Consider the following 9,140-nt stretch of genomic DNA (forward strand, 5'->3'; position numbering starts at 1 on the left):
TAAATTTTCACAGTTTGAGGAAATTATGGGGGGAGATCTGGGAAAGGGGGCGGGACAGACAATGACATTAGACTTCAAGATTCAAAAAGTTAAAGCTTTATAACTATTAAAACATCAATTGTCAACATCACATGTTAAAACGCATAAAGTAAATATCCTTAAATCAATGTCTAATAAATTCTGAAACAACATATTCTTACTTTGCCTGTCTGAAATTTTGATGATCATCAATGAAAATATTGTTTGTCTCTATGTGTATGATGAAATTGACATTTACCAACATCTACCTATAACAAATCTAATCATGACAAGTCTACTTATAACCTTTTAGAACAGCTTCCTATTGCAAAATTCCTAAAGTATGCAAGATTGGGTATTTGTATGCTATCTAGCCAAATACATTCAGATTATAGAATTTATGTGCTATAGCAAAATTTTCTGAAGTGTTTGTGAAGTCCTGGATAGTGAATCTTTTTCTTTTTTTCTTTTTCCATTTGTTTCTTAAATAAATGAATCTAGGAAATTAGGAAAGAGAGATTTTGCTTTGCAATCAATGGGGTAACCTATTTAGGTATTTTTGAAAATCCCACTAGGCACCTATCTGCATGTTTAAGTGCCCAAATACCCTTGAAAATCTGACCTTAAAATGCCTAAATATCTTTTGAAAATGGAATTTATACTCCTAAATCTCTTACATGCTCTAAAATTTTACACTCAAAATCAAGGAATGCATAATCTAGAGGAAAATTATATAAGAAGTCTAAGTCAACGAAGATGTACAGAACCGTTTTGACAATGAAAGTAGTATAAGAAATAAGAATACACAGTATAAAAACCTACATGTGATTATCTAAGATTGGGGAAAAAAACCCTATAAGGTTATATTGGAACAATATTTTATGGGATCGTGTAGTTAAGGACTTCATTGTAACACATATGCACATACAAATGCAGAGTTTTGTAGTAAACATGTGTATTTCAGAGCACTCTCATTGCATTGTTGTTTGCATCAGTGATCCTGGTCGTTTGCCCACTAAAAACATTTTGTTATTCTTTTTCTAGGCATTTAATAAAAACAACCTGATCTTGGAGGAGAGAAACAAATACTTCAATCCACATCTTACTGCAAAGACCTATTCTAATGCCTATTTTACAGATCTCAATAATTATGATGAGTACTAATGGACTTGTGTATTTTCTGGCCTATGGTAACTCCCCAATCCCCCAGAGCCTGTGCTACATGACCGCTCATGTGTTTGAGGCTTCAGAGATGAAGTTCGGAGACATTTCAAGCACACTCCAAGCCATCAGTGTCCCATTGCTACCAAAAAAACAAAAACACCTGTATGTGACATGATGTTCCCTTTTGCAAGAGTGAAAGGTTGGCCTGCAGTAGGGAGTGCAGATTTAGTAGCTGGACATAGTGGAATGAGTCTTGAAGAGTATAATCACTTTGTTCGTGTTTATAAATGTTCAGTCAGATTTCTCTAACATGTTGCAAACTAATTTCTTGCGCTTTTTAAAAGACTGTAACCCCCCTTGAAGAGGGTGCCAGGAATATGACTTCTGTTTCCTTTTGGACATTGTCTGCTTGTTTCCATTAGGTTTGAGGAGAAAACTCTGCATCTAGCAGTGGAGCCCTCTGAGGAATCTTCCTGACATTATACTGCCAAAAAAGCTCATAGAACATTGAGTAAATGATGAGGAGAAATTTGACAGCACGGTGTTATTTTGTAGTAACTCCAATACTCCAGAGTTAATCTGCCTAGACTGTGAAGTGTTTCGGCTGGAACTCTTGGAAGTTTTCCATCTGTTTAGATCTTGAAGCAAAACAGGATATAACAAGAGATATGCTTCTTGTGACAAAAAGGGAAATTTGCAGAGTAGATGGCTTGAAGTTGTGAGATAATTTAAGCCTTCATCTTGTTTATTTTATTTTTTGGGAGGTTACGTTTGAACATTTTCTGCATGTTGTTAGTAACCTAATGTTATTGTAGTGTACGGACTTGCATGACTCATGGCATTCCAAAGACCTCTTCTTCTCAGAGTCTGCATATGAAACCCATTTGACTAGTCTGCTGTAGTATCCAAAAATATGCCAGTGAGTGGCAGAAACAACCTTACCATGGAGATTTATCCACCACGCTCTTTCTTTGACACCCCGGGAACATATGCCTCATAATAGAATTGCTTTTCTTTTCACAAGTCATTATTTACACATGCCTGTTTGAAAACAACAACAACAACAAAAGAAAAAAAAAGTGCCAGATGTGTTATGAAAAGCATTGTTTTCATCTTCTAGACGTGTCTGATCCATGCTAATCAACCTGTGCCAGGCACCATTAATAGTGTTGTTTAAAGTGGGCTTCCTTTGAGGCTCTATTGATGTGATATTTAACATAGTAGCTGCTTTTTAAGTTGTCACTTTTAAATTCTTGTGCAATGGCAGGTGAGGAAACAGTGGCAGTTGGCACCACTTTTCTTGGTCTCCTCTTCACCCACCACATCTGTAACATTTGTATTTTTGGAAGAGAAATTCCTGGTGTACCATTGAAGTGAAAATGGCAGGGTTGTGGGACATTTGTTCAGCCCAGAGTGCTGAACTGTGTGTGTCATAAAAGGACATTTCAAATGTTTCTAAATGCTATTCTCCAAGACTTCCTAAACAAAATGAAAGAGCGAATAAGAAGGTTTAAATCATTGCCTGTTTTTAAACTATATACCATACCAAGATTATCACATCAGAAATTTCCAAAGTGGGGGGGGTTGGGGGGAGAAAATGCAAAGTGGAGATATTTCAACATGGGAGAGCCTGTTGTCTTTAGATTAAAGTATAGATAGACACAAAGGGAAACGGTTTGCAAAGGCAAATGTTAGAATATAATGGTTCCAAATTCTGCAAAGCAAATCTATTAAAAAATGCCAAGGAACATAGAATTTTGTGTGAGGGTGTGTATGTGTGCATGAGTTTAGTGGCCCTGTAACTTACACATCAAGATTCTAGACTGATGATGGGGTTAATTCCTCATAACATGTTGTAGTGAGCAGTACCTGTGGATTGGAATAGGTTCAAATACCATACCGTACTTAGGTTCAGTGAAAATAATTAAGATTGGTTTCCTGTGTTTCCACTGGACTATTTTCAGTGTTCATTTTAACTGTCAATTCAAAATAAAGCCTCCACCCTCAGACAGGTTCACACCAAAAAATGTGGTGGCACTAATCCTCTTTTGTCTACCATTGTAATATTGTACTTTTGATGCGTTTCCTCCTAATAAATTGCCTAACACATTTATTTCCCTTTGGAAAGATGAAATTACCCTTTCAAGAAAATTCAGTGGAATGGGGAGGGGGAACTTTCCAATCAGAACCAGTTTGGTATTAGCATCACTCTGCTGCTGCTTCAAAATAAAACGCTTCATTTAAATAGTATAAAGAAAATAAAATCGCTGCCTGAAAAATAAACCAACCAAACCAAACAAACAAAAAACGAAACTAGAAACCCCACTCTTCTTCCTTGCTTCTCTACTAACAGCAGTGTTAGTTTGGTTTCTGTATTTTAAATTTAGCATATTAGCTATTAGGCCCATAGTTTTTTTTAAATATTTAAAGTATTGATCTTTTTAATTTTAATCATTTTATTGAAATTATCTGAAATGAGTCCATGTTTTACTCTACAATATTTTTGAGGGGTATATATCTAACTATTTAGCTATATTGGCCATTCCATGTATATTCACTGTATTAGATCTGTGATGGTAATACCCGTGGGATAAATTGTGAAGCCATATGACTAACTGCATTTAGCCTTCTCTGCACGCTGCCCTCTAATCCATCTCCCACAGGACTATTTCAAACATTCCAAATCTCTGAGCAGCTTCAAAGTGACATCATTTTTTAAAAAAAATCCACCTGCCAGAGAAATGTTTTCTTCTTTTCTTTCAAATGTGGAATGTATTTCCCCAAATTACTCTATCCTGTGGCCCAAGCTGGGGCAATAATTTGTCCTATACCACAAAAAGGTTTTATGTCTGCTATCTCATGTTCCTTCAGGGTAAGAAATGGCATTTTCATATCACTGGAAAGGGGAGATCCCAAGTTTCCCAGTAGGACTAGTCTTGGAAGATCCTGAGACATCAGCCTTTAAAGCTGTGACATTTTTGTGTGTTGAAAAGTATTTTGGTTAATGTAGCGGTATTTAAAATGTATTAATTGTGTCTGTTTGTTCTGCCTCTGAGAGCCTCACAGTTGCACATATGGCATAAATGGAGACTGGCCTTGAAGGCAGATACAAAAGTAGTAGATACAAAAGTAGTTCCCCAATCAGATTTTCTTTTTAATTTTTTAACCATTTCTTTAAATGTTTTTGCTGTAAAATTGGTAGGACACAAATTTTGGTGTGAAGTGGATTTCTGGCATCTAAATGCACATGAAAATGTTTTTCTTTAGACCATAAAAGTTTGAATTTTTGAAATCCTGTGGACACTTGCATGCAATTCTCATGTAAGCCAGTGGGACTAGATTGCACTTGTATGAGGAGGAAATTTGGCCCTAGACTGTTCTTTTCTTGAGAGGAATTCAAGTTCCTGACCCTCAATTCTCTCCAGTTCTCTCACAGATTTTTGGCTCAGATATAGTTCTCTGTTCTGGATAAAATATTACATTATTTCTAATGCCAGGATTGGCCATTTCTAAAATACTGGTGCTTGCTCAATACATTCATTTTAAAACTTTCATTTTGCACTTATGTTTAAATGAAACCTAGACTGAAGTTTAAAATAAAAATTTCTCCAGAACTGGCCAAAATATTTCATCTTAAATCTGTTTGGTTTTTTTCTCATGTAATGCCAGTACAAAAAAAAAAAAAAAAGGGAAGATTGCAACTCCTGGTGCTGTAAAGTATATGTTTTCATTTGATAGTTCAAAGTAGAGCTTTGTGCGTGTGTGTAGACATTTGGGGCTTGATTCAATATGAGATACATGGGAATATATTGCTCAGTTGCTTGGAAAATCCACTACTGTGCTTGCAGATTGTATCTTGTACTTCAATTTGAATCTGAAGACCTTTACTTTCATCTAATCTTACTTTTAGTGGAAGCGTTTTTTCCAGATATCTGAAATTGCCTGCTGCTGCAGCAGTGTGGTTCAGATAAAAATAAGGGAGTTTTGGTTGGGGTTTGAGTTTTCATAACAGAGCAGAAGATAGAGGGGCACTGAATTGGCTTTGATTTTCTAGGATATGAAATAATACTAATTAAAATCCTGGAAAGGTGTAGGATACTATGTAAAGTACAGGGAAATAGTTGTTAACAGTATCAGAATCACACAGAAACCTGGGGGAAGTTTCAAATCAATATAAAATAAACAGTGATGAGGCAATTCATTAAAGAAAAAAGTGCTCATTATATTGGACCATGTGGCCATACAAAACAGAAAAGATAGTGAGATTTAAGATGTAAGAAATGTTAATTAAAAGAAATAATTTATTTTTTTTATAATTATAGAATAATTAAGGCCCCAATTCAGTAAAGCATACATGCATTTGCTTATCTTTAAGCACATGAGTAGCCCCATTGAAATAGATGGAATTTAAACACATGATTAAAGTTTACTGTTTTACTGGATCAAGGCCTAAGACCCAAATCCTGCAAACACTTTGAGCACATGTATAACTTTACTACCATTTAAGTAATGCCACTGAAGTGAATCGTACTACTTATGAGAAAAGTTAATCACATGCTAAAGTGTTTACAGCCCAACGTGTCCCATTTCTTTCTCCAAGAGCCCAGAAACAGTACAAGGAAAATTGTGGTGGTAGTGAAAATCAGAAATGAATTTACTAAAAGTTAATTTCATATCCGGATCTTGATTATCAGGGAATTGATATGTGTTCATTGAGTGGGATATTTGAATTCATTTTTTTCTTGCTAAATAAAATTAATTATAAACAGGATATTTTGCTTGTCTTGATTTAAAAGACATAATCTCCCAAATTAAGTAGTGATCTGGGATCCATCATGTTTTGTTTGTTTTCATTTTTTTAAAAGGGAACTAGCATTCAAGTCACCCAAGAATATCAGCTTGCTTGGTAGATGGATTCCTCTGTTTTGCACCTAGAAATTCTTACTGATCACATTGCCTCCAGGAATACACAGGTATTTTAATTTGTCTCTAATGGTCTTTGCTCTTCTTAGTTATAGATAAAATTCCCTTTTTTCCCCCTCTTTGTTTTTGCAGAAATGCTCTTGGGCTCACACTCTATAGGATAGTCTCCCAGGGGAAGTGGTGAAAGTCCCATGTCTGCAGACTTCTTCTATTACAATGGACAGAATACTAGAAAGTGTACTGCATGGAATAATCCAGCACTGGTAGAGAATAGATTGAATGATCAAGGAATTGGTTAACAGGGAGACAACAGCGGGTCCTACTAAAAGGTGAACTGTCAGGCTGGAGGGATGTTACCAGTGGAGTTCCTCAGGGATCAGTTTTGGGACCAATCTTATTTAATCTTTTTATTACTGACCTCGGCACAAAAAGTGGGAGTGTGCTAATAAAGTTTGCGGATGATACAAAGCTGGGAGGTATTGCCAATTTAGAGAAGGACCGGGAAATCATACAGGAAGATTTGGATGACCTTGTAAACTGGAGTAATAGTAATAGGATGAAATTTAATAGTGAGAAGTGTAAGGTTATGCATTTAGGGATTAATAACAAGAATTTTAGTTATAAGCTGGGGACGCATCAATTAGAAGTAACGGAGGAGGAGACGGACCTCGGAGTATTGCTTGATCATAGGATGACTATGAGCCGCCAAGGTGATATGGCTGTGAAAAAAGCTAATGCGGTCTTGGGATGCATCAGGCGAGGTATTTCCAGTAGGGATAAGGAGGTTTTAGTACCGTTATACAAGGCATTGGTGAGACCTCACCTGGAATACTGTGTGCAGTTCTGGTCTCCCATGTTTAAGAAGGATGAATTCCAACTGGAACAGGTACAGAGAAGGGCTACTTGGATGATCCGAGGAATGGAAAACTTGTCTTATGAAAGGAGACTCAAGGAGCTTGGCTTATTTAGCCTGACTAAAAGAAGGTTGAGGGGAGATAGGATTGCTCTCTATAAATATATCAGAGGGATAAATACCGGAGAGGGAGAGGAATTATTTAAGCTCAGTACCAATGTGGACACAAGAACAAATGGATATAAACTGGTCATTGGGAAGTTTAGACTTGAAATTAGATGAAGGTTTCTAACCATCAGAGGAGTGAAGTTTTGGAATAGCCTTCCAAGGGAAGCAGTGGGGGCAAAAGACCTATCTGGCTTTAAGATTAAACTCGATAAGTTTATGGAGGAGATGGTATGATGGGATAACATGACTTTGGTAATTGATCTTTAACTATTCATGGTAAATAGGCCCAATGGCCTGTGATGGGATGTTAGATGGGGTGGGATCTGCGTTACTACAGAAAATTCTTTCCTGGGTATCTGGCTGGTGAATCTTGCCCACATGCTCAGGGTTTAGCTGGTCACCACATTTGGGGTTGGGAAGGAATTTTCCTCCAGAGCAGATTGGAAGAGGCCCTGGAGGTTTTTCGCCTTCTTCTGTAGCATGGGGCACAGGTCACTTGCTGGAGGATTCTCTGCTCCTTGAAGTCTTTAAACCACGATTTGAGGACTTCAATAGCTCAGACATAGGTGAGAGGTTTTTCGCAGGAGTGGGTGGGTGAGATTCTGTGGCCTGCTTTGTGCAGGAGGTCGGACTAGATGATCATAATGGTCCCTTCTGACCTTAGTATCTAGTATCTATTAGAATGATCAAATAAGTTTTTGCCAGTTTGTGCGGTTGTGTGTTTTTTGTTTGTTTGTTGTTTTTTTTTGGGGGGGGGGGTTGGTGATTCTGTGACTGAGGGGATATGACAAGGGAATTCATTAAACTCTCAATTTAAAGTTAAAGATTTTTCAGAGGGAAGATTTGGCAGGTATTTCAACACCAATAGTAATAGTCAAAGGAAGTGGGACTGGAATTATATGGAAATGTCAATTGATGGCTTGGCAAATTCATTATTTAAATTGCACATAATCTTTAGTCCTTTGCTTGAATAAGCTTTTCCAAATTGGCAAAAGCAGACATATTCAGCCCTTATCTCTTGAATAGTGAGACATACCAGATTGCCCATCGGACATACGTCTCTGTCCTAATAGTCCATTTATTGCAATGGATGTTCTGCTGAAAGTTTAGGCAAAGATGTGTTCATGACTCAGCAGCAGTGAGGAACTGAATAGAAAGAGTCATTCTCCATAGCAAGTTAAATGGAAGGGAATCAGACTCTCTCAGAAGTGGTGAGGGGGGTACAATATATTCCTTTGAGACAGATGTCATTTTGTTGTTTTCTTTACGATCCCTTAATTTTGCCTTTTTTTCACCTAACATCTTCCTGGACTGGCATTGTTCTCTGAATTCTCCTGTCTGACTCAGCAGAGAATTGAAACAGCTCTCCTTCACTGAAGGTTTGCCTACATGAGAAAATTGCATCGATTTAGCTAAACGTGGTATTTTAAACCAGTTTAGGGGGTGGACACCCAATCCAGGGGCTAAGAATGCAGCTGGTGGCTGTTACTTGTGTTTTCTGTTTCTCTCTGGAAAGCTTCATCTGAAAATCTGAACCAGTGGAATTCTCAGCTTTATAAAAATTGAATTGCTTGGAAGGTACAGAATTAGCAGCCAGATCGTAGTTGCTTCAATACCCGCCAGCCATGTTTGCTGATTCCTAAGCATATGAATTTCAAATAATTTTCCTCTCTCTTAGCTACAGGAATGGGCATAACTTAAAAGTGAAATAATAAAATTTCCAAGCAAATCAGTTCACTGGGTTTAAGGTTTCACCTTTGAAGTAAAAATTGGAAGCTGGAAATCTAATTGCATTTACGCCTACATCCTGAAAAGCATTTTCTTTTTAGGGAACCTATTAAGTAGTCTTGTATCTCTAAAAGGTTATTTTTGAAAGTAGCATACCTAGGAGGCAAGTCATAGAAATATAGCTGTGAGATTGTCACCAATAAAGATTGCTGGAAATAAATGCCACTGCTTCATGTAAAAAGAGGGTAAATGAACCCTGCACAGACCCTTACAGGGATGACGGTCA

General features: G+C 37.1%; 1 protein-coding gene across 4 annotated transcripts in view; it reads left to right on the forward strand.

Annotated features, from left to right (window-relative positions):
• Positions 1-3,582, forward strand: part of SEMA5A (semaphorin 5A) — a 655,298-nt gene extending 651,716 nt beyond the window's left edge. For all 4 annotated transcript variants that reach the window (XM_073332372.1, XM_073332370.1, XM_073332373.1 and 1 more), the window contains one exon: positions 1,063-3,582. In XM_073332372.1, coding sequence (XP_073188473.1) covers positions 1,063-1,182 — 120 coding nt within the window. In that variant the 3' untranslated portion in view covers positions 1,183-3,582. The remainder of the gene's footprint in view (positions 1-1,062) is intronic.
• The last annotated feature ends 5,558 nt before the right edge of the window (positions 3,583-9,140 follow it).

The sequence above is a fragment of the Lepidochelys kempii genome, chromosome 2 (genome assembly GCF_965140265.1).
Source record: "Lepidochelys kempii isolate rLepKem1 chromosome 2, rLepKem1.hap2, whole genome shotgun sequence".
Taxonomy (NCBI): domain Eukaryota; kingdom Metazoa; phylum Chordata; order Testudines; family Cheloniidae; genus Lepidochelys; species Lepidochelys kempii.